At 37.7% G+C, this 26,581-nt stretch overlaps 1 protein-coding gene across 2 annotated transcripts; it reads left to right on the top strand.

The window, feature by feature from the left end:
• The first annotated feature begins 3,294 nt into the window (after positions 1 to 3,294).
• TEX9 (testis expressed 9) lies at positions 3,295 to 26,501 on the top strand. Of its 2 annotated transcripts, XM_075100302.1 has the most exons (11): positions 3,295 to 3,468; positions 3,678 to 3,769; positions 4,729 to 4,792; positions 6,303 to 6,373; positions 9,935 to 9,983; positions 11,006 to 11,088; positions 12,613 to 12,791; positions 16,208 to 16,290; positions 21,873 to 22,007; positions 22,500 to 22,634; positions 26,324 to 26,501. In XM_075100302.1, exons 1-11 carry the CDS (start codon positions 3,415 to 3,417, stop codon positions 26,399 to 26,401), a joined length of 1,023 nt encoding a protein of 340 aa, XP_074956403.1. In that variant the 5' UTR covers positions 3,295 to 3,414; the 3' UTR covers positions 26,402 to 26,501. The 2 variants fall into 2 exon arrangements, with proteins under 2 accessions (XP_074956403.1, XP_074956402.1); XM_075100301.1 differs by lacking the exon at positions 22,500 to 22,634 and having other exon boundaries at positions 3,366 to 3,468.
• The last annotated feature ends 80 nt before the right edge of the window (positions 26,502 to 26,581 follow it).

The raw sequence follows: 26,581 nt of genomic DNA, 5'->3' as shown, positions 1-26,581 counted from the left end.
AGCAGGGTAATCTAAGCAGTACAGACTGTCCTGGTCTAATAAACTAGTGTACAAGGAAGAACAAAACACTTTGTGTTACACTGCCTTAGAGAAGCATTCCTCTTTCCTAGGATGGAGGGTACAGCAGGCAGCAGCAGATCCTCTAAAATACTCTTCCTTCTAGAGGTAGGATCAACAGAGGTAATATTTTACTACAGGCCTCTGTCATATGTATGTGTAATTGAATTTAGCTCTACCACATACCAAAGACAATATATGATCCTTAACATGATTCTTGGCCTAAAAATGGTGAGTATTTTTGCATATATATGATGCTATTTATTTGTTAGCAAGCGTGGGCCTTATTTAAAAAAACAAACCAAAACCAAAAGCAAACACCAAAAACTTGAGCAAGAGTGCCAGCTATTGTCTGTTTGGCCTGACACATTTGCAATGGATTTTGTGGAAGGAAATGTTGTTCTAAACCACAGTTGTTCCTGTGTTTCTAACAAGTAATGTGATATACAGTGAAATCCTGTCCCTTCCTACAATGCTGGCTGTTGATAGTATTCTAGGTCTCTACTAAATGTCACAACTTTTGTGAGAAGCATGGAAAATTCTGTATAATGAATCTTTCGGCCAATAAGAAGAAGATATTATGAACAAAAAATGTGTCTAAAAGTGTAAAGGTGATAGCTTAATATAAAAATCTCATGCTTTTATAATTTTATTAGGGGATGAAAGAGAGATCACAAAATTTGTGGCTGCAGAAGGAAGAGGGCCATAGGTAACAACTAAATAACACATGTTCTTTGGTCTAAGCAAAGGTAAAACTATATATTGATCCTCAGCAGTCTTCTGCAATGAACTATTCTAACATCACACCAGCTACGCACACCTTTCTGGCCTGAACCACTCCTACCTTCTATACTGACAGAGCTCTTTTGTTCTGTGACCTATCTCCTCCTTTGCTGGAAGAGCAACAATGGCAATGCAGTGAAACACTTGATTCAGAATCTAACATTTCTGTTAGAGCCATTTAATTCTGGGATCTTATAATCCCCAAAAACAAAGAAAAAATGAAACACGTGGAAAATTCAGAATGATGATGTACTATAATCATGGAGGTCCCAAGCAATAGGTCCCAAGTACAGCTCATTATGATCACAAAGATCAATCTGTTTGAACTCTGCATCTAATCTGATGTACGCTTAATTTCAAAATGACAAAAACATTTTGGTTTTACAGTCATGATGTTTGAATCAACATTTTAAAAATTATTAAATGGAAAACGGGTATCTGCTAACAAATAATGTTGGGTAAATCATAAACCTTGCTAATTCTATTCTTTCAAACACTTTTTTTTTCCCCCAGATAAATACTGAGATAAATTTTCCTAGCTCCTTATGTATCTTGCTATTTGTTGTCATCTCTAATATAAGCCTATTTTCTACCCAGTTACCAACTATGTATTAGAGAATTAACCACAACTGTTTCAATAAAACAAATCATATTAAATAAATCATGTTGTGGATCTTAGAAAAAAATGTGCAAATTTGCAATCCTAATATATATATATGTTATTATTCCTAGAGGGCTCTAAACAAAAAGAACCTTGCATTGTTGTGCTTGTGAACATATTTAAGTATTTATTATATAAAAAATTATGCCTCTTTTGTTTATTAAGACTTAGATAAAAGCTGGATACAAAACCAGTGGCCCTAACTTCCCTAATCTCAACCACTGATTTTGTTGCCTCAGCGTCTAACTAGCAGAGATCCTTTAGCTAATACTTTTGGCACTTTGAAGGTGTAATGATCTGATAGCTATATTGGATGAGAACTTTAAAAACAGTAAGAATGTTACTAAGATTATATTTTAGATTTGCAAAAAGAAAGAGTACTTTTATTCTGGAAAAAAATATTTGTTGCTGTTTGGAAAGAGCATTTTTCTCCTTGTAGTTTTCATCCTGCCAACCTTGTTTCCCCTCTCTAGCTCCTCTCTTTCTCTGAAAATCCCCCAGAACCTCATTAAACGTCTCTGGAGAGGTTTCTAAAACCTTTGGTTATGATGCTTTGGTTATGATGCCTTAATCCCTCATGGATTTTTGTAAAAAAAAATATTAAAAAGTTACTGTAATGGACTGAAATCTTGGCTGACAATTTTTCAAAACCTTAATAACTTTTTTCATAGGCTTGCTCTTTGCCCACCTTGTGTCAATACCTTTGCATCAAACACTACTGTTAAGCACCTTCATTTTCTGTATTGATATTTCTATTTTTTGCCTTCCACTAATCACATTGGTCCTGTCTTTCACTTCACCTCCATTTATCCCATTACACTGCATGTCTCAGAGCTCAAAGTTAATCTCCTCCAAGCATTTCTTCTGTTTTGCAACTAATACTTCTGCAGAAATCCTTCAGCTATGCACAAACCTTCTACTTCCAGTCAGCTAAGCCCTTCTGATTTCCCCTGTGCAAATCTCTTAATTGACATCATATACAGCCCATGTAACTTAGGGTATAGAACTATATTATTCTTGCCATATAGTTACCCAGCTACCTATATGGGTGCAGGATGGCAGGGCTGTTGTCAAATAGAAGGGCAACATCCGTCAGAAACTTGGGAAAGGAAACTGGAGAGAATGAACAAGTGAGTGGGACAGCAATGGATGAGAGGGAACAGGCTCATGGGTGACTGGGAAGGAGAAACACAGCAAAAGCAAACAGTGCGGGGGTGAAGGACAAAAATAATGGGGAGATTCAAATGCATGGCAGAGGAGAAGGCTAAAAACAGACAACAATCACAGGAAAGTGGGAACAGAAAATGCAGAGAGGTGACAGCACAAAGAGCAATAAATAGGGTGGAATAGTTGCTGTAACGCTGCAAACGCAGAAGTTTAATACACTGAAATGAAGGGATGGTGGCAGGACAATGTGTAGCCAGGCCAAAAAGCTCAAACTGAAGAGCTGTAATACATATTTATTACAATAAGTGTAATGCCACCTCAGGCCTTATCACTTCGCCTTCACCCGACCCCATGGCACCCCGGCGCCATGTGAGGAGCCAGCTGATCCCTGGCCTCTGGTCAGGAGACCTGTCTCCGTGCCCTGGGCCTGCAATCGCTGTCACAGAGCTCCTGATACGGTGTCGCCCTGGCTCTAAACTGTGAGAGGGGAAGGGGAACGAACCGTTTCAGCTTCCCGCCCGCCTGGCAGCAAGGGCTGAAACGCGGCTGCCCCGACCCTGCCCTCCGCACCGAGCAGCGCCAGGCGGCTTAGCCAGGGCCACGGGCCGCGGTGGGGAGGAGAGCCAGCCGCCAGGGTGGCCGTCCCTCGGCCCCAGGGCGGGCAGGGGACGGAGGCAGAGCCGCCACCCCCGCAGCGGCAGCCGGTTGCCCTGGCGAAGGCGACGCCAGACCAGAGTGCGAACAAAATGGCGGCGGGCCGCGGCAGCAGCGGGGTCCGGCGGGGCGGGGGCCTGCCCGGGGTAAGGCGGCGGCGGGCTGGGCGCGAGGGGCCGAAGTGGGGCCGAAGTGGGGCCGAAGTGGGGCCGAAGTGGGGCCGAAGTGGGGCCGAAGTGGGGCCGAAGTGGGGCCGAAGTGGGGCCGAAGTGGGGCCGAAGTGGGGCCGCGGGGTGGGGCGCGGGCGTGGCGGCTGGTCTGAGCCGCTCCGCACACCAACTCGCCCTTACTGCAGGTGCAAAGACCGCCCGGCGGCCCACTTCTGCCCGCCGCCGCGGGGACCGGCGTGGTGAGCGGCGGCTTGCTGGCTGCGGAGGCGGAGTACAAGTAAGGTGGCGGCCGGGTCCTGACACCTCAGCGCTACCCCGCGCGCTGCTGGAGGGTTGATGGTTAATCCCCTGTATCCGAGTCCCTCAACTAGTTCCCCCAGGGCGTACAGATGAGAGTACACAAAAAAAAAAAAAAAAGCAAGCCATGTTTCAACTTTCTCCCAGCACGGTACAGCCTTCCTGTCGCCCTTTTACACAGGCGCCTCGGGGTAGGCTGTGCGCTGCTCTAGGCCTCCCTTCGGTCCCGCAGCTCTGGACGTTAGATTTTTCTGCATTTAAAACACTGACATTACTTTTAAATTATGAATGTATGAGTGCTTAAGCCTGTTAAAAACCGCTTAAAAGCTCTAAAGCTTGTGACAGATGCAGTGAAAGCATGTTCAAAAGCACTTGCTCTGTTACCTGTCAGCTCTCAGCCCCTGTGAATGGTGAGGATGTCCAAGAAGCCATGTCTCAGAAACTTACTTAGTCTCACTGCATGAAAAGCTATAAAGTGAAGCATGCAAGAACACAAGCTTATTTTAACCTGTACATCATGTATACCAACACATTTTAATTATGGGATCAAGTAATGTAATCATACATGACTCCTTCCCCAACCCCTGTTGCTAAGTATTCCTAAGGTAAGAACTGTGTTAAAAAAAGTGTTGAGGAAATAAAGGCATAAAAGGTGTATTAAGCAATCACATGGCCAAAAATTAAGGACACCCTTTACCTCCCAGAATTATAGTCTAAACCTTACTGTTTAATAGGTGTAGGTGTTTTATTACTATTGATATGACAGAAACCCAGGAAATTCTTGAAATGTAACTTTGTTAACACTCAGAGGTATATTTCAGTGTTCCCTTGCAGGATTTGTTAAAATTTCACTTAGTTCAGGGAGAGATACTGTCATGCTTACATTTATTTCTTTTAAATCTTTCAAAAACTGCATGACAAGTGTTGTTACTCTTTCAGGCGACTGAATGCAGAATTAGAAGCAAAATCAGAAAAACTGGTGTGTCAGGCTGAAGAAGTAATGGTGAGTAGGTTATGCAGACTGTTACATAACTTAGCCTTGGTTCACATGCACACAGGGTCAAATTTCAAAAGAAATTTTTTGGACCATGACAACTAAAAGTATTTTGGTTACAAATGCAACCTAAGCTTTTTTTTTCCTTTTCTTTTTCAAAATTGTAAACTTCTACTAAAAGCACATGTAAAAGTAGATTTTGTATAATTTCATCAGGTAGGTAGATGTTCATATAGATGCATAGAGTATTTGTGCAGATATATACATAAAACCACATTAAAACTTGTTTATGATGTTTAAGAAAAGTATAGGTGTTTTTATGTCTTAAATAATAAAAAAAATTAGTATTTGAAAACCAGATATCGTTGCAATAACATTGTAGTGAAATAGGATCTACATTGTTCAAGCTCAAAGAAACACAAAGAATAAGCAACATAAATAGAAAATATGTAGTTAATAAGAAGGAAGCTTTCTTAAAACAGAAAAAAAATCCTGTTTATTGTCAGTATTATCTTTTAACATCAGCATAACTGTGTAGTAGAGTCAAGTTTTTATATGAAAAATGGACAAATTAAAAAAAGTGAATGGGGGAGGTATGGTTTATACCCAGAACAGTTTGGAGAAGGTGTTTTGCATATTAGATACATTCTGTACTTATATGTGCTTTTCCTACTGTTGAAACGTCATTTTTGTGTCCTGTGAAAACATACTCTTCTCTCGAGCTGTGGTAAGCTGAGGCTAACTGCTTGACATTTGAACAGAAGCAGTTGAAGTGTCCAAAATAGCATCTAGTCTCTTTCCTTTAAAAAACAGCAACAACAAAACCACTTCTTCCCTCCCCCACTCCCAAATAGAGCAGAAGATCACATATTCTTAGAACACCTAATATGCCACATGGCACTGCCAGCTTGCACAGATGCACATTTAACAACAAAAGAAAAACAGTCTGAGTTAAAAAAACAAACAAAACCCAAAACCAACCAACCAAAAAAAAAAACCCCAAACCAAAACCCAAATGAACGCTAAATGGGACAACTGCGTTTTGTTCTAGATTATGCTTTCTAACTGTAATTTAGCGACATAGAAGCTATCTGAACATTCAGACTGAATTGTTCTCTAAAGAACATACAACATATCAGTGTCCAATTATGGTCATATTCAATGAATAAAGATTTATTTTTAAGGCTTATAGTGCAATATGGAAAATTGAGAATTTGTTCCACCTGCTGTGCGTTTGCTACTCCTATATTTCAGAGAAAAGGGGGGATGGGCAGCAGCATCTCAGGTAGTGTTAAGGTAGGCAGAAGTTTTACAGGCAAAAAGCAATTACATGTTGTGGAGCAGAAGTAAATACTGGGGGATACCAAAGGCATTTTAATTTGTAGCTATCTTTTCCTGTATTTTAAGTTCTTTTCCACAGTAGACTGTAGTTGTTGTAATCTGTCATTTATTAATATGTAACTAATCGTTAATGGATTATATTCCCCCAAAATTGACTACATTTTTTTTTTAAATAAAGAAAGGCCAACAGGAGCTACTGACTAGACCAGTTTCAGTACAGACTAAGTCAGGTGAAGATGACAGACAGAGGTATGTGCTTTACAACTGCTGCATATAATTTGTGGGGAATCTTTCATGCTGATCCTGTACACCCTGACTTGCACCCTAGTCATGCTCCTGTTTTATCTGTCTGTGCAGCATAGTAGATTGGTGGAGTCTAATTTTTTTCCTGCTATTTGAAACAATTGATACTAAGTAAGTGTTGTTCCTTGTTATTTCAAGGAAGTCTTAATTTTGCTGAAATGTTCTAGCTAGGATGCTAAGTAGTGCTGACATCTGTAAAAAAGCAAGGTAAGCAGGTTTCTTTGCAGTACAAAGCAGTAGACACTCAGCAGTAGATGGGTTTTAACCAGTTCAGTTGACAAAGCGAAGAAATAGATACTGGTTCACATTTAGCTTGGCCTGAATGTTCCTGGGACAGGAAGTGCTTGATGAAAAAAAAAACCCAAACACAAAAACCTAAGACAGACAAACATTGAGCTGCCACCCTCTGGAACCTGGATATCACTACACTTCTGAGGCCGACATACCTTTTGCCTGTATGAACATATGTACAACTGTGGGTTTTAGCCTGTATGTTCAAACCTGTTACAGTGGATACATAGCCGTATTTACTTAGTTGTTCAGAGGCATTATTAGTAGTTGTCCAAGGATTTGTATATTGATAGTACAGGAAGTGGGTGAATTTAAGATAGACTAATACACAGTTTGTCAGGGATCTGATCTGTAGGCTCCTAAATTTATAATGCACTAATCTGGATAACAAAGATACAGGGTCAAACTACAAGGTGCTTCAAATGTTAAGCTGCAGTTGGGAAACTGTTTTGAAATAATATATATGAAAGCCTGCTAGAGATGATCAAATGATTACTTTTGTGCAGAGTAAAAGCAAAAACAAAAAGTGAGGTTTTTTTTATGAACGTAAAAGGGTTTTTCAGTGCACAAAAAGGTGTGACAGGAAGTCTGTGATAGAAGCCTGGCTATAACAACAAAAGTTTGCTACTATAGTTAAAATTATTCCTGAGCTATTTTAAAGCCAAATCTGTAAGTTGTAGAGCGGAAAAAAAAGAAGCTCGATGTGTTACCAATATAATCATGCTTTGCAAACAAATTCTGGATTTTGCTTTAGTTTTATATTCTGTAAGATGAATTTTGGACAGTAGACAGAAGATTTTTTAAGAACTTCAAAATGGAGTTGAATTATAGGGCTGTTTTATGAAGTTACGTGATCGGAGGATTCAGCCCCACAAAGGGAGTTAACAGCTGTAATAGTATACATTTGAAATAAATGGAAGTGCTGGAAGAACTAAAAAAAATATTGGCAATTAGCATGTCAGAGTAGCATCTGATCTACCAATTACCTACATAGATTAAGACACCTTGAAACAATGACAGTCTGTGTTCTGGTAAACATTTATGTGAGAGAAGAATTGAAATCCCATGCTGTAGTGAAAAAAATTAGAAATGCGTGCTAGGAATTAGGCACACTGATTATCCATGAGTGAACATTGAGGCCATTCAATTAGATTAGTTCCAAGTATTTAATATTTAATTACATTTTTTTCTTTCAAAATTGTGCAAGCAGATAAGCCATAAATCTAAAGGAAGCACTTGAGTTCTTTTTGAAATATCTATTTGAAATTTCCATTGATTCCTTTAAGGAGAATGAACACTGAAGCAACTGGAAAGAAGGGGAAAAATTGAAGCCAAGAGGTAGTATTGGGGAAAAAAAAAATAAATGACCAGTTAAGAGAAAAAAAATGGTTAAGCAAAGTGAGGAAAAAAAAAGGCAACAAAAGTTTATGTCACTCTCCAAGTCAGCATATATTTTAAAATAAGTTGTTCTGGATTTTTTAATAGCATAATTTTTGCAAAGAAGCTTGAATTACATAGAGACAAAGCAGCTCCAGTGACATCACACTGAAATCAGCTTTTGTTTACACTTTCAGTCTTCAGAGCATTGCCAGTCTCATGGCGATGGGAACTGTACTCGCATGGGCAAGCATGCTATAGGCTTTGAATAGGATTAGCAAACACAAAGGATTTGCTCATGCGCGTGCATCTTGTGTTTACATGTGGAGATGGAATTGTTAAACATCAGCTTCTGTTTCAGTGTTGCCACAATCCTCTAGCTCCTTATTTGTATACGTTTTCAGGATTTACCCATTAATTTCACTTACCAAACAACTATAGAACTGTATTATGAGGTTTTTAAAGTGGGTTGTCATGTATGATGAAGGGGAAAGAAACCATTAAGGTTAGACAAGTTTGAGGAATTTAGTGAACAATAAGGTTTTGTTTTGCTTTGTTTGTTTGTTTGTCCAAAAAGAGGGCCCTGAGCCCACAGATATAGTAGGAACAAATTAGTCTTTTAATGGAAAGAACATTATTGTTTTCTTGAGTACAGAAGGTGTTGTATTTCATATTTTTCAGAATAACATATAACTGCTATTTCTGTGGCAGCAAATCCTCACCTTCTGCATGCTCCTAAAGCTAGCCAATAGGAGGGAAGCATGAGGAAAATAGGGTAAACAGACAAAACCTAATCATCCTGTTCTTGAAGTCTGTTGCCAACCATACACAGACGATTTCTCCAGGGTTGGTTTTTTTTTTTTTGATTACTAGAATCTGGAGCTTTGTGCATATAATTCTTGTTGATGAATGGATGTCTGTGAAATTTTTAAAGGCAAAATCTAAATATTTGCTCAAATCAGCTGGGCAAAACAAAATGAGGTGACTTGATGTGCCTGAAATTTAAATTTTATTCCAAATCTTTTATAAGCCAGCATTTTAATTGAAGTTAAAAAATTATAAAGGGTAGTAAAAAAAATAGACTCTCAGTGCAATAACACAGATTCACATAACTCATTCTGAAAACAAAGAAGTTATATATATATGACAAGAAGCATGGTTTTCAGCCAAATAAACAGATAAGAAAGCTGCTTTTTTACTCCTGTTTTTTTAATTTCTAAAATGGATCCAATATTTGTAATATGTATTTCAGAGAAAATTCTGTAAGGCTGAATTTATAAATAGCTTCCACCTATAGGAGGTGTCAACTGGCTTGGCAATAGTCAATCTGAGCATTCAGCTGCACTCCCTCTTAGGATGTAGAGGACACTGGTTTACATCTTCATTTTCTTTGTATTAGTTCAGGGATTTGTATGTCGGGTAGGCATATTAATCACTGAGCTGTTGGTGATCTTTGGTAATGGATTGTCAGTCTCTCTTGCTGAAGTTGATAACACTCTGCATACTGCTGCTCCCTGGTACAGGGAATCATTGATCTAATAAACCAGTAGTTGCAGCAATCGCCTGAATCACAAGACACAAGATTCAGATTCTGGCACATAAGTAAACTATTGTGTTAGATACCCTAGACTCACCAGGTGATTTATGTGGCAAATGAGGTAGAATGGAAAGACAGAGAATGAGACTGAATTTATGATTGTACTTAGCATATCTTCCCACCTTAGCTATACTACTTATTTTAGACATATAAAATTTTATTCTCCTGATGTGAATTTTTATTGTAAAATGTCTATTTTGTTATACATGTTCAGTGATTTTCTTTTTTTTTTTTTTCTGCAGAGGTCCACTCTACCCTGAAGTTTCATCTCTTACACACTCACATTTCAAGGTATCAAAGTCAAAACTATTCTGGTTAATTTATCTTCTAGTATTACTTCTGGTTTTGAGGCTGTGCTACACTGGGAACTTACATGGGTGGGAAGCCAAAAGGAAATGATGTTCAAAGCAGTGCTACAGGGACAGTGTTACCAGGGTTTTGCAGTGCGTCTGGTGGTTAAGTGGACTTACATCACATTTAATTTTTGTGTTCTAAGTTTCCTCATCTGTAAAGCATTAACAGAAGCGTTCAGTGTTTTGAACATCAAATTAAGAATTCCAAATGCAAAATATTAGAACATAACTAATTTCTTCCTTTCTCCCCTTCCCTCCCCCACCACTATAATAGTTAAGACAGTACTACTGTCTTTGAGATGTAATAAACTAGCAATAAACTAGCAGTGAAAATAACTGAATACAGGAAGGGTAAATATAATGGAGAAAGGAGGTTGAGATTAGGAACAAACTAATAGTCTCTAATTACAATTACATTGAATATTTTAGGAGGTGAGCTAAAGCCTCCAAAATATTGTCTTCAGTTATTTATCAGAATACAGTAGAAAAAAGCCAAATTTTTGAAGTTTATTTGAGTTAAAGTAACAAAAATATTGTTAGATCTTCCTTCTATGGCGAATTTATAAGGTTAAAATAATGTATAAAAATAACATGTTTTTGAAGGTATGATAAGCATTTTCCAAAGAAATGCACTCTATTGGCAGTCCAATAGTTAATATCTTGGTAATAGCTGAGAGACGTGCTTGAGCATGAGTTTATTATGAGTACATGTGCAAAAACTCCCACAAGAAAATGATTATTGGATGTATTATAATTTGGGTATAGGGACATAAAAGTTGCAAGACAAAGACAAGTACAAACGAAACTGGAAAACTGTGCTTTTGAAAGTTTGAAAAGCATGCTTTGAAAGTGTCCTTGAGTTTGAATACCTAAAAAAAACAAAACAAAACAAAAAAACAGAAAAAGAAGTAATTCCTAACTAATTAAAAAAAATCACCACTTTCTGAAAAAAATTTGTAGGTAGCAAACAAGAAAAGTGCTTCCATGCCCACGGCTCAGAACAGACCATACTCTGGAAGTAAGGGAAAAAGAACAACTTCAAGGTATATTATACACATCTCTTTTTGTTTGTAATAAAATATTTTAGTTGCTATTTTTGCCTGTCAGGTTATTTTTATTCATGTATGCTTCTACATTTATATATATTTGTATAAATCAATGTGTCAAACTTTTGATCCTCCTCAGTAAGCTCCACCATGTAGCTATCTCTGTTGACTTGCATAGAGCACCAGTATTAACAAAAGTATTAACAAACATTTGTGATTAATATTAAAAAAATGAAGCTGTTGCTTTCTGCTTAAGCACTTCTCAAGGCTAACAGTTAAACTCTCTTAACTCCTTCAGTGAAAGGATGCCCAATGAGCATACATGTGGGAAATATATCATGTGAGGCACGTGAGAGAGCACACTTAGGTGGTGTAGACTGATTTGTGATCAGACTTGTGATAGGAAATGTGAGGGTCTCCCCATGAATCTTGGGCTGACAGGACAAGAAAGAGTCAGTAATAGTACCACAGCTTTCAGGGGTTTCAAGCTGAAAAGCTTCGGCTCTGTAGATAGAAAATTCAAGGTAATTCAAGTAAATTCAAAGCAGGAAGTGGAGATCTGGACAAAAGAAAAGAGCGAAGAAATGCATAAAATCCTGGGAACAAATTAAAACTGCCACAAGACATGGGCCAGTACCAAAATATGGTGAAAGTTGTCTGCAAGGTGGCAGAAAATGGAACTGACACAGGCCAAGGTTGTGTTTCAGGACTTGGGAGTCACTTGTGGACCCTTTGGGCATCCCTTGGGCAGTTCAGGGGAGGCTGTCATGCTAGCACCACATCATGACATTTAGAAGTATGTGTACAGGACCTGCAGGGTGAACCCAAAGTTGTGGGAGAGAGTTAGCAGCCAGAAGGAGTTTGGAGGCTGCTTTGGAACGAGGATATATTGGAATAAGAATTTAGGAGCTTCAGATCCAGTGGAAACTAATGCCATCTTTTTATAAAAGAAAGCTGGGGAGATGATACCCTATGTAGCATATGTGTCACATACCTTCTGTTTTGGTTTTATGAAAACTTTGGTATGCAATTTCTGGGATCAGTGAAGTTTCCTAGGACAGGCATAATGATACAGAAATCTTGGTAGTAAGATAGGAGTACAGCTAGAGAGGACAGAGTTCTAGAAAAGTTAACACGTGGGGGAAAAATAGCCAAATTTAAGGCAGTGGATGGTAGCTAAAGGCAAGAGAACATTCCTCTGTTTCTTTCTTTTACTCTGATTTAGCTATGAAGTTGTTGGATGAGAAGATCGTGCCAAAATCTTCTCAGTACAAAATGGTACTGTTTCTTCTGCCCTCTACATTATAATATGTAAAATCCTATAATTGTTTATGTGGAATACGGTAAAGGGATCTTACATAAAGAAAATGAGAAATTGCCATCAATACACCTTTCATACCACTATAAGCAATGAAATTATATTAGGTAAATAACTCTGTCTACTCTTAAAAATAGAAAATATGCTATATTTTTGTAATTTATTTATTAGAAATTTAAAATCTAGGGTTTGCCTTTTTTTAGTTCAGACATAAGAAACGTGGAAGTACAAAATGCTGATGATGTTGCAGTATGGAAGGATTGCATAGATTTTTCTTTAGCAAAAACAATAAGCAAAATTGAAGAAAAACTAGAGAGAGATGGCTTACCAGATTGTCTAGATGATGACATTATTCCAAGCATTGGAAATGAAATTGGAGCAGGTAGGTTTCCTCCCATAGTTAAGTACTTTCGTTCTCTGGTTTCTGTGGGGAAAGAGTTGCTGTAGAAATTACAGGGAAAGTTCTATAGTCTTTAAGTTAAAGGAAAAGAAGGTTTTTCTTCTTTATGTAGTCCTAGGGGAAGATCAGGTCACGTATGAATAATAATGGGGAAAAGTGAATTTTATCTTGATTTCCACCTTTGTAGGAAGACATTTGGATGGTTACATATGTTGAACATGTGCATAATGTTTGATTAATTTCACTGGGGAAATAGAAATACATGATGCTAAGCTTGTATTTCCAAAAATATGAGCTTCGGTCCCCTGCGCAGATTCTGCCTTTAAAGGAAAAAGCCTTTCCTCAGACCAGTGCTACGGATCTTAGTAAGTGGCTTAAATGAAGTAATGTTTCGACTACAGTGCTTGAATGAGAATCCTCCAGATACTTTCCCACTTCAAATTGTGTGTTTATGTTTGTCCTAGAAATAGAGTAGGAAAGGGGATTGCAGCATTTGCCAGTGAAGCTAAAGGTGTGGTGCATATCTATCTTCTTAACTCTGGTGTGATAATAGTGGGTTATGTCATTTCCTACAATGCTAAAGCAAGCATGAAGTCAGACATTCACTGCAGTAGTATGAAGTGCCCAAAACCTCTTCTTTTAATCGAACAGCTTGAGGTCAACAAGCATGCCAACACAGAAATAGCTTGATTTCCACATGTAATTCTGTGCAGGTCTTCTGTTAGTAAGTCTCCCAAAACAGATCCTCAGATACCTTTTTTTTCTAGTCGGTGTTCCTGAACTAGAAAGAAATTGCTTTGGACTGCATTGGAAGCTTACACCAAATAAATTCAAGGTAACTCAAGAGGAGTTATTACTGATGTCTGGTAGTCAGGTCTTGTGGAGCAAGGTCATGCATTTAAGTATTGAGAATTGCTTCTGCAACTTCAACAATGAAATGAAAATACTCTGGGTTGATTTTTGCTCCTTCAATTTGCTATTGACTGTTTAGAACACTCTGAATGCCTCCTTAATATGCTGAAGAAGTTATTACGGAGCATGCTAGCAGTGTCAAACTCACAGAACAGTTGCAGTTTTCACAAGGAAGTGGATGTAGTTACAAATTAACTCTGTCACAGAGTGGGCTGACCCCTTAGTGGAAATCTCCTAGCAAAGGATTCCTTAGGCTAACGGGCCCACACTAGACTTTTTATGCCAACATACTGATAAGGTTCCATACCCTTGCCCTTTCTCTGAGCTTCTTGCAGTGCTCTTCCTGGCTTTATGTTCCATATCTTTATTTCATGATCGCAGGTTATCACAGTGCAGCCATTTTTTCTGCCAGCACAGTAGCTTACACGTTATTTTTCTCAGGGACTGTTTTTGTGAGTTATAACTCAACTCTGCAGTAACAAGCAATGATAGAAACACACAGACATGTAGAAGGCTGAAGATGAAGCTCTATTTTTATCTAATATACCCTCACACATATGAACAAAATACCTAAATGTGTTGTCACACTTCATGTTAATCTTCAGATCATCTCAGGAGTTCAAGACACCTACCCTTCCTTGTAAGATGTCAGAATCTGTCAGATGTCCTTTTCTTATTTACTATTTCATAAACTGTTGGTTACTTTATAACGTAAGGCTATCTTATTAAGTCTCATCAGGTGATTAAAATTGACCAATTAGGAAGCTAATTGTTTAACTATCTTTACCTGTTGTGAGAGTTCGAACTAATTTTGGATCATAGCCACCTCCCAAGGCTGATCTGGTTCTAATTGTGCTCTTGGAGTTTCAACAAGGTTTACTGCTAAGTGCTCTTAATGACACAGAGCTGCCTAAGACAGAAGAGAAGTTGTCTATGGACTAATAACTGAGTAAAAGAGGAAACAAAATGTTAAAAAGAAACAACCAGGTTTTGCAGGTAGATAACAGAGGACAAAATATTGTGCTGTTATCATTATGCTGTTATATAATTGATGTTACACCATCTTGAGTGTGACACTCAGTTTTGCACAACCCATCTCAAACCCAGGATGTAGAACTAGGAAAGACTAGCAGTCAGAAGCATGGAACAACTTGAATTTGAATCTTCAATTTGAAAACAAAACAGTTGAGGACAATATGAAACATTCTGTAATGAAAACAGTAATGGTAAAGGGAAAGCTGTCTTTTTGTAATGCAGACTCGAGTAAATGCCACATTAAAGGGGATTTAAAGCAAGCTACACAGTGCTTTTCTTTCACATGATGGAAATTAAATCAGCTAGCTCATTGCCGCACGATATTGTGAATGCCAAACTACAATATGTTTTATGAAGAAAATTAAACAACTTAATAGTATAGAAGTACATGAAAGAATATTAAACTCAATGGCTTCAACATGGTCTCCATCTCGAGATAGCCACTAGTTACCAGAAGCTAGTAAGGATGTAACAGGAGGAAAAACGTCAGTCTGTATCTTATTTTTTTATGATATTTTCCTAAATCCTACTTAATATTGGCCTCTGCAGAGTTACAACTTAAGCTACAGTTGATAAGGGAAGGTGGGTGAAATAAAAAGAATTCCTATTACAGCAAATGAACACATGTACCCATCCATCCCTTCATATTCAACTCTGGATACTCTTCCTCCACTTTATTCTTTCCCCTTGTATCTACTGTGAATAATGGTTATTCCTGGGTGACACAACTTGATCCTCATACTGTTTCCATGCTTGTGCCTGTGGAAGTTCAGGGGGAGTTCCTTGTGAATGATCTGGGGAAAGGGTGGGGAATATGGAGTAAAAGAACATACTGTCCACACACAGCTTGTTTTGTCATTACAGTAGTATGTTTCTTAGCTGTCTAAGAGCAAGAAAGTACTTCATTTGGAAAAACCATCTGATTAAATTAGTTTAATTTTAAACTACTAATTGAATATTGTTAGCAGTGTACTTTAAAAAAGCATGGACTACTGTGTGGGAAGGATATTTACCTATTAGGAGGGTTCTCTAGTCTACATTTAATTCCTTGTTGTGAGCAGTTTAAAACTACTTTGGGTGTAACTATCCAAATTGCAGCTAGAGATTGACTGCAATGTAGGCATACCCTACAATATAGTTTTCTTGACTTCAGTGTCAAGGAATGCTGTAACGTATAGCATAGTATGATGAAAGTTTCCAATAAGTTTCAATTTTGAGAATTCTGAGTCCTTTACATGTTAAAGATGTTGAGTTCAGTCATTAAAAGGAAAAATCTATACAAAGCTTTGCCTAAGAATGAGAAGTTTGCAACATTTATTTAGAAATCTGAGTTTTTATTTGCCTATTTCTGATAATTACAAACAACGTGAGTTCTTACATCAGTCTTGCTTCTTTTCTGCTTTGAATAATGAGTACTTGTGGATATTAAATGTAACTTTTTATCTTCACAGAAGCTCAGATCAGATTTTTTAAGGCAAAGTTACATGTTATGCAGGAAGAGCTGGATAGCGTGGTGTGTGAATGCAGGAAAAAGGTAAGAGCTGAGTTTCATATCTGTAGAAACAGAGTAGGTTCTCCTTGAACAAATAATCACAACAGAATTCCCTCACCTTTTCAAGTATTAAGAACTAAAGTTCTATTTGTTTTAAATTTCCTAAGAAATCAGAGTCAAGAATAGTCATTTCTGTATAAATGTGATCTTGGACTAAAAGCCTGTGAAATATACTTAACAAGAAAGAATTTGATCCAGGAAAGAACGACTGGGAATGAAGACATGCCCCAGCTGTAGGGACACTGTGGTGCTGCAGAGTGCCCTAGCCATCGCTGCTGGGAAGGAGAGCATTTCCACAGCCTGAAAGGAGAGAAAGACTTGTTTTCATAGAAACTCAATTTCTGTATGTGCCTTGATTTCTTTTTCTTAAAGAAATGAAAGGCATAATGAATCTCTGAAATAACCTACATTAGTATTCACTTATAATGTTTAAAAGGTTATAAAAGAAAAATGCCTTGAAATTATAATGCTTAATGTGGGTTGTAATTGCCAGTAGGTCATGAAGCTAATACAGGATTCACTCAATGTTGAGAGAATCTTGAATTTGAATACTTTATATACCCTGGATCATTAGCTTGCTTTTAAGTCAAAACCAGGTAATCTCCTAAAACGTAATAGATTGATTTCTCAGTAACTACATTCTCTTCCCCAGAATTTTTCCTAATGTGTGCATTTAGCTATTCTCACAAAAATGTCACAAAATATGTATGTGCCAGTTACTCATACTGTTGTTTGACATTTTGATAGTTCTCAAAACCTTTGAACTATGAGAAATTAAATGTTTTACATATTGCTACAAGACAGTTCCAAGTAAAAGACTGGAGAAAATTAAACAAAAGAAGTGTTATTGTTTTTTGAAGTATTGTCCTGGTAAATGGGTCTTCTGTTTTCTTAGTTTGTCGTAGTTGTTTCCTTTCTTAAAATTGTTGTGAAATCCATCATGAAGGATCTGAACATTTAAAAATAACATAATTCTGAAAAATCATTATCTCCATATGTACAATATGTGTATTTTTACTGCTTATTTACAAGGCATTACTATCACATTATCCTACTGCTTCCTTGCAATAATTTAGTTGGGGTTTCTTGCTAATTACTGTCAAACAGGATGATGAAAATCAGAATTTAAAATCTCAGCTTAAAGGTACTAAAGAAGAAAACACCAGACTGCAACGAACAATCAGTATGCAACATTCTCAGACTGAAAAGTACAAAATGTTGTCACAAGAAGCAAACAAAAAGAGTGAAGGGTTACAGCGAGAGGTCATGGCACTAGAAAAGGTATTGCAGATATTAGTCTGATTTATCTCACGAAAGGAAAAAAAATGCATCAAATCACCCTCTGTACTCTAGTTTGATAGATTAATATCCAGTGGTCCCGTTAGTGTTTCAATCGCTGGTCATAGTTTTAGAAATTGTATTTTTAAATGGTCGGAACACTTTTTTTAAAGGAAGAAATAATATATTTTGCTAATTGCTTTTCTTCTGCTTCTGCAATCGCATATTTCTGTACTTTAAAATTAAATTCCTGTATAAAAGAGCCGCAAAAGACAAACCAACCTTTTCAGAAACTGCTGTCAAATTCACAAAAGAGCATTGAAAAATATAGGGAAATTTTATTTTTCTAGTTTTAATTATAATGGTTAAAAATTACTTCTGGTAATAAGAGTTTTATTTTAAACTGTAGAACCTGGTGAACATTTTGGGAAGAAAAAACAACAAAACACTTGCAGCTTATATTAGTATCTTCTGCAAGTAGAGGAAAGGATGTATCTTTGTTCTTGAAAATAGACTGAAAACCAGCAGCTCCAATTTGGATGAATCAAAATTAACCTGGCTTCTGCTGTAGGCCACATATGCAAAATTGTATATGTGCCTAGTTGTAGCAGATGGCCTGCATACACAGCTTTGTTTGTTTGGAACTTCATCTAAGAGTAGCATGTGTTTTTCTTTAATTACTCAGAGCTAGAGAGGCTGACTTCAAAAATCATGTAATATTGTATTGTGTAGTACTTGTAACATAACCAGGAGAATGTTTCACTTAAAAATCTGGGGAAAACAGAACACAACTTAGCCTAACAAAGTCTCATTCTACTGCCATGAAATCATACTACGCGTTTGTGTAGGTACGCTTTCATCTTAATGTCACATAGTTCTGGCATTTTAAAACTAAAGTGTTCTAACTTTGTGTGTTCTTTTTGTGCAGATACTTGGAGGTTTTAAGTTCCCTTAAATAAGTGCTCTGACTGTTGATTCTGTCAGGGAAAATATTAAATAGCAGTACTCATACTACTCATCGTCTCACTGTAAATGGGGCTGAGAGACTTACAAAGTCATTTAGTCCATTCTCTTAAACCAAGGCAGGACAGATTGTATACAAACCATCATGTACATAAGTTTGTTTAACCTGTGCTTAAAGCCTTCTGTGATGGCAATTTCCATAATTCCCTTAGACAGACTATGCTGGTTCTTGTACACAGTCACAGTTAGAATGTTTATCCCAGTATGCAGATGTCTGTTGTGACAGAAAGTTGATTCACTTCTGCTGTATAGCTTCCATATCCAAAATAGGGTCACTTTCCTCACTTGCCTTTGCTCTGGATTTACTGTTCTCAGTTGCTTCAATAGTTCTTAATAGGTTGTGTTTTCTAGAATTTCTCAAGTTAACTGATCAGACATGATCATGAGAAATAGTGGTAGTTCTTTGAAGATACTGAGAAGGCAAAAAAGGCAGGTATGTGTAATGAATGGTTCTCTGCTAATTCAGAAGTTATTTTACGTATTTTTTCTGATTAAAAAATTATCTAACTGCCAAAAACACGCATTTACAAATAATTTTGCAGTAACTGCTTAAATCTCCTATGGACTTAGCAATCTGAAAACTGTTTTATTCTTTAGGTATGAAGCATTATTCAACACTATGTAATTAATAGTTGTAGCTTAATTCTAGACATATTTAAAAACAATTTCCTATGAACATGGGCCTGAATTTGTACTGCTGTGCCACTAAACTCTCCAGACTCATACTTTCAGTCTAGAGAAAGTTTCTGTATAGTTGAGATAGCACAAATGTAACATCTGATTTTTGGGCTTTTATTGCTTTTGTTGTGATTTCTGTTGCAACATAAATAGACAACTTACATTGTGATACACGCTTTCCCAAGCTTCCTTAGGTTATCAACAATTCATGCAATTTTATTAATACCACAGCTACTTTTTTTGTATGTGCCTAGGCAAAGATTTTCACCAAGTTTTCACAATTTACCTGAAACATGGTAATTAGTTTGTTATTTTTAGATTTCATTCTCTTGGTCTTTGGTCTCTGTGAACATTTCTGCTTGAACACCCACCTCAGGCAGCAGCTGAATTCTGATGCTCCCCGAAAATTCCATCCTCTTCTTTCCAGCATTCTGCTTTTTTTTCCCCCCGTCTAGTTGATCTAATAAATGATATCACGTCTCCTGCCTTTTTCACCACCTTTCTACAAGAACATTCCTTCCTCTGTGTTCTCTCTCAGTTGTTAATTCCATCTAGCTATAAGGTTGGATAAAGGTCAGTGGAACACCAAAGTTGTGCTCTTATTCCTTTTAGGGATTTGTGCGGGGATTTTATAATTTGCCTTGAAGAAGGGCTTAATGTTACCCAAATGTTACCTCTCAAATGTTTTTGGTGGTGGACAGGTTGTTGCTGAGCTTTCTAAAGATAGACATGCTGTGTATGCTTGCCACTGGGAGGAAGGAAAGCCTGCTGAGAGGGTTACTCATAGACGAGCTCTCTGGTGTCACCCTTCCTACTGATATCGAAGTGCCTCAGCACTCCAGAACAGCGGAAAAATCCAGAGATTGAAATGGGATGCAGTTTTAGAACATAGTAGGTTTTTCCCTTCTTAGAGAAACATTATGGGAGAAAATGAATCCAGTTTTTATTTGAAGTATTGAAGGCTTGGCAGAAACTTTGCCTACTTACAAAATAAAATACTTTGTGCATTTTCAAGATGAAAAACTTGGAGTTGAATATGTTTAACATTATGCCCTCACTAGATGACTTGCAAAAAATCCTTGGTAAGGTATTATGTATGACAGTAAATGTCAAGAAGACCTAAAAGAATTATTAGAATTAATTAAATGATATGATTAACTGATACATAATTTGCATTGCATGCAGACTATTCTTTTTCTAATTAAATGCTTGAAAAGTTGTATTCCAAAGCTCTTCATATTAACACTGAATAAAATACATAGCACCAAAGATTTAGTTGACCCTATTCACAGTTCCATCTTGATACAAGACAAAGGGGTTTGCATGCTGTGCAGCTTGTTTTCTGTGGAAACGGGGGTCAGTTTCCAGTGAACAAACTTGCATTCCCTGATGATGCATGTGCACATGTTCCAGGGAGGGGCTCTGCTGCCCCGCTAGCCAGGCTTTTACCTATCTTTTTTAATCAGTCAGGTGGACAGGTTAGCAGCAACATAACAATGTTGAAGCAACGTCTGTTTTTGCAGACTCCTAGGGGAGGCACGTTCGCCAACAGAATTTTAGAGGATTAGTGCATCTTACTCTCCTGTTTCCTTTTTCCATTTTGGATAAGATTCAAAGCTTCCCAGAAATACCTGTTCCAGTCATAACTTTACCATAACATCTTTCCTGCATACACTTGCTAATTAGTGTGTATTTCTTGGATAAGTGATAGGGAAATTAGAAGTAACCACCATAAGAGCTGGTGTTGAATTGAGAAAATAGAACAATTACACAGTCTGAGGGTAAAAGGTTAACCACAAGCCCCCGCTCTATCCTGATTTGGTTAAAAGACTCTTTTCTGTGTCCATGACCAAAAATATGATAGTCTTAAAAAAAAGAAAGTGTTTTTTACAAACTACAAGATAAGCTTTTTCTGCCAAAATTGTTTATTTCTTCTACTTTGTCTTTTATCTGTATTCCCTGATCTTTAATCTAATTATTCAGTTCCCCAGTTTGGTCTCTTTTTCTCATTTCCCCACTTACAGCACTATGAAATACTACCATCAGAGACAAGAGGGAACTGTGTTGATTGTTGCCATAATCACTTGATGAACTGTTTTCTGCTAGATGGAATAGTTACTCCCCTCAGCCATCTTCAGTAGACTGTTCTTTTTGTTGGTAATTGCATGTAGTAATCTCTGTGGAAAAGAGGTAAAAGGAACAGGTGGGAAGAAGCAGCTAGGAATACTAGCCACTGCTCCAATATCTGCCAGAGTGGACATAGCGACATGTTTTTCTTTGTTTCTGACTGAGCATACAAGGTTTTTCAGTCAATCCTGTGGTCTTACATGATCAGCTCCACAATTATTCTAAGAGAAGTTGAAAACAAAGATGAGGAAGATCCCCTTCCAAGATTTCAAGGGAGAAGGGGATGTTTTAATGGTGAAATCAATGGTCTTTGAGACAGATTCTATCTGCAGGCCAAAGAAGTCCACAGACCCTTAAGTTTTCAAGGGGAACCCGTGCTGTAATTGTATTGTCTATATGGGATTCATTAAAATACTATTATTCATAATGTTTGTTTTTATCCTTTGCTTCTTAAATAGGAATTGGAGAATCTAAAGCGTGTACAAAAGCAGGCCTCAAGCAGTCAGAGTGCAACAAAGGTTCGCTTAAACAGGGCCCTGGAAGAAGCAGAAAGGTATAAAGAGGAGCTGAATAAACTGAAGCAAAGTAATAAGGTACAGTGGCTTTGGAAAACAAGTTTCAATCTGTAATCACTCAGTAATACTAGAATGAGACAAAAGGCTTGATTGGCTTTGGAAGTATTGTGTCTCTTACAGACAAGCCCAAAATCAACTTAGAGCAAGTCACCAAAGGGCTTGATAAGTTACTTCAGATGACACTACAGCAACCTATGCAGGAGGAAGTAACATAGAGAATAAAGCTATAGCCTTTTTGATTTTCCCCATTTGTGTGCAAATTTGATGTGTTTAGAAAAAGGGAGAACTACACATACACACCTAATGCATATGCAGGCAAAACAATGCCTGTTTTCTTTGAGAATTTTTTTTTTTTTTTTTAAGTTTTGACATGGGAATATTTTGGTTAATCTCATTTCTTTTCAGACATGTCATGTGTGGCTACTGTTTGTAATTTTGTTATCTAGTGGCAAGTTTTGCTGGTTAAAGCACCACTTTCATAAATAATAACATTTCTCCTTCCCATGGCAGGATGTAGCAAACCAAGAACTCAAAACAATTGAAGAATTGAAAATGGAAAACAAGAAACTGCAGAAACAAAAAGAAGAGCTAATGACAGGTTTTAAAAAGCAGTTAAAGTTAATTGATATTTTAAAGAGACAGAAGGTAAGGACCAGAGTACTGTAATATTTCAGTTAACAACCTCTAGCTAAATGTGCCTGTTGTCAAGTAAGGCAGTCATGGAAACTAGAGCCCCAAGATGGGGACGTTTTGGTGCAAGGGAGCAGCAGCCTCACTTTTATTAGTCCATATTGCTAACATTTTGCTTTATGGCAAAGGCTGATCTTCTTTTGAATTGACCCCATTCGTAACTTGGAACATATCCTGTCATGGTGAAGGATTACTACTGACAAGCTTTAGGACCGAGAGTACCTATTTGTTCAAGAACAAATACTGTTCAGGTAATAACAGTAACTCCCCGTGGTGCTGTGTCAGTTGACTCCATTTTAGCACGTAGGGGTTTTTTTGTTGTGTTTTTTTTTTTTAAAAAAAGATTTTTCCCCACAGCATATTACTTGTCTTAGCAGCAGCTACAACAGTGTGCCCTCTCAGGAGTGAGCCATTAACATTTCAGGCCTACATTCCTCCTGGGTTCTCAAAGCGTGTCCTTTTCTATTAACATTGTTTCTTTTTATTTATATTATGAGGTGTTCTGCACATGTAGTATTCTGCCCGGATGCACATCTCCTAGTGTGTCGGATGAAAAAAGGAGGAGGAAAAAAATAAAAAAGAATACTTATCCTAGCTGTGAATTTACTGGATTGAAGAATGGGAATTGATCTCCATCCTTTTGTAATTCCTGGAATACCACGCATACTTTGAATGACACACAATGTGGTAACATCTGCATGGTTGTGTGGGTGTTCCCACCCACGCTGCACTTGCAGCTACCCTTATTTTGAAGGTTGTTTTATTCTACATTTGTTTCATATCTCCCTCAGGGCACAAAAGGGAGGGCAGGGGATGCTGCTTTTTAGTTTCTTCAGCAGCTGAAGCTGAAATTGAATGGAGGATAGGTGGTAGGATACTTGCTGACAATTCATGCTGAACCATTAGTGACACACCTTTTGTAGAAAGGTGTTGCACCAAAAACTGGGTTAATACTTCAGCTAGAATATAGCTAAAAATGTATTTGACTATCATATTTGATAAAGCTATACTGATATTCCAAAAAGGAGGGGTATTTTGCTTGGAAAGAGAAGCCTCAGACACTGCAGAGTGGGTAAATCCTTATATTTATCACAATATATTTTCAGCATAGACCTATCAAATGAGCTTTGAGGGTACACACTGAAACAACCTGTCAGTTTATATGAAATCCAATTAGAGCCAGATGAGCATTTTCCACTTACTGACATGTTTAGATCTCAGAGTTCCATCACACCTTTCACTTACCAAACACTTGGGATCGCATGCTATCATTTGTATGAGTTTTTCTTTGGAGGCTGCATGAGACACATGCAGAGCCATGGCCTTCACAGTTGTCTAGGTAGGATCTTCACATCATAGACTGGTTCATCTCTAAGTGCTTACGCTACTGAATCTAATGTGATTCATTTCGGGATGGGGTTAATGCGCTTCTTTTTGCACTCCAACCAAAGCTGTAAGAGAGCTAAAGCAAGCAATGTGTGGTGATTGTTGAGCAGAAGCACCTTCGAAGGGTCAGCCTTTGAGATAAGAAAGCAGACCATTTGGTTTACCATTTGAGCGCTGCAGTGATTACCAGACATTTTGTAAACGCCCTTGAAGCTGTTGAGTCCCCATAGAGAAAGAATAGTTATGTATGAAGTGACAACTTCATATAACAAAATACACAGACTTAGCCAAAGAGTTGGGAACTGCAATATGGAAATACACCCTTGATGCTGGAATACTTCTCCCATACAGGACAGGGGAGGATATGTAAGTGGAATAAGGGGAACTGGGGCAGCTCATGCATTTCTAGTGGAAGAGAATTTTTCTGGCAGTAACAGGGTGCTGAGGAGATCTTTGGGATTCACCTAAGAGAAAGAGTGTGAGCGTAGACTTTGGCTGGCCCTTCTAGCTCTTCAGATTTATTTTGAGAATGAAAAAATACAGCACTCAAAATATACTCTGTACATGAGGTAGCTCATTTCCTCTGGAAGATGAATTCACTGAAATGGGTGTCAAAGAGCAGTGTTTCTGTTTGTGAACAAAAAGCATAGTCTTGGGTAAACGTCACAAAACTTCATTAAATATGTTTTTAAAAAATTATGAATACTGTATCAGAACCACAAATAGTAGAGGAAGCCACTTACCTTTTCTTCTAAAAAAAATATTTCTTGCTCACAGAAGGAGAACGCTGCTAGTTCTCTTTTCAGAACAGACTATGGTTGGCAGCACCTGGAAGAGAATGGCCCTAACTCTGCCTTTTACCGCTTCTGGCAGAAGGCACAGGGGAAGGGCAGCTAAAGCTCACATGTGCTCAAGACACATAGTCACCTAAAGAACTTCAAGTCTGCTTCACAAATGAGGAAAAACCTAATTTGGGCCATTTGTGTAGTATTTGTGTGGCAGATTCAGATGCACATGGCAGGTACAGCTAGCCTGAAGGTGGGTATATGCTACCACATGAATGATAGAGGGAAAAAAAAAATCCCCCTACGGTATTAAATACCAGTAGCATGATGAGTTGCAGCTAGCAGCAAGTAGTTGCTGGTGTTCCAGTTGGTCTCTTCAGACCGTTCTGATTGCCCTGAGTATTGCCTTTGCAGTAAAAACTGGAACACTTTCTTTTCCACTTTGAATGATGACAGGTAAAGAGATTATACTGCAGTGCAGGGATGAGGACGTGTGGCACAGCTGTGACATCAGCTGGAACCCAGTGAGCTTTCAGGGCTTTCCTGCTGCTGCGCCTTTTTGAGTGGTAGCTCTCTGCAAATACACTGACCATTTAGTAATTGTTTTCTCATCCAGCATTGATGACCCTGATGGCATTTTTCCAAGGAATTGCATTATTTGAACAGAAAGTACCCTTGTTATAAGATAAAATGTTCTGTTCCTTTCAGTGTTCCAGTTAATGTGCCATATCCTATGTAATGGAAATACAACTTCAGGCTACTGTATGATTTCTAAACATACATATGTACACATGTAGGGGTGTGGGTGTGCATGTGCCATAATGGACCATAGATGCATGGTGTGATACATGGCAAGACAGCTACCAGTGGTCAGCCCCAGGTATTTCTCATGAAGGTGTAGTACAGTTACTCTTTGGTTTTTGCTGATAGTTAATTTTTAATGGTGGTGTATTATTTTGTAAAATCCTCATTTAACATTAAATCACGCATATTAGAGGGGCTAGCACACCGAGTCTTAATGATGTATTGTATTTGCAATAGCTTTAAAGTTAACCTGTGTATTGATCAGCTTGAAAGAACAGGTACCAGTTTTCTTGTATGTGTTCTTTAGAGGTCACAAGCATTGTCAGATTTTCAGTAATTTCCATGCCTCATTAAAACAGAGGTATTTTTAAAGCAATATAAGGAACTAAGAAAGACTTTGGCCCTGTTTTACTAGAGCTGAAGTTGCAATGTTTAGCATAAAATTTATCACATTATCCCTACACTATAAATTTTTTGCAGAAAAATACAAATAGCAGCTTCAGCTTAAACAGGTAAACAACCATCAAAACCATAGTACAAAAAATAGAATGAGAGATGTGAAGCCCCTTTCAGCTGTCCCAGTCATACAGGATGCTGTAGTGGTCATTCACACTATTTTACCTTCTGCTCCTAATTTTTCCTTTTTTTTTTTTTTTTTTTTTTTTTAAGATGCACATTGAAGCTGCTAAGATGCTTTCTTTTACTGAAGAGGAATTCATGAAAGCTCTTGAGTGGGGAAATTCTTGATTCCATAAAAAAACAACTTCTGTTTGAAATACAAGTCAGATGGTACATTATTTTGGCACTGTATATGAATGCTTGTTAAGAATAATAGTTAATAACTGTATGTCCCAGTGAATTGATTTTGTTGATTTTGCTTATGTTTAAATCATTAAGCTATCGGGCTTAGAGAAGTTAGTGTTGTAG

Source organism: Phalacrocorax aristotelis, chromosome 7, assembly GCF_949628215.1.
Source record: "Phalacrocorax aristotelis chromosome 7, bGulAri2.1, whole genome shotgun sequence".
Lineage (NCBI taxonomy): Eukaryota > Metazoa > Chordata > Aves > Suliformes > Phalacrocoracidae > Phalacrocorax > Phalacrocorax aristotelis.
This window is presented reverse-complemented; position numbering and strand designations above follow the sequence as displayed.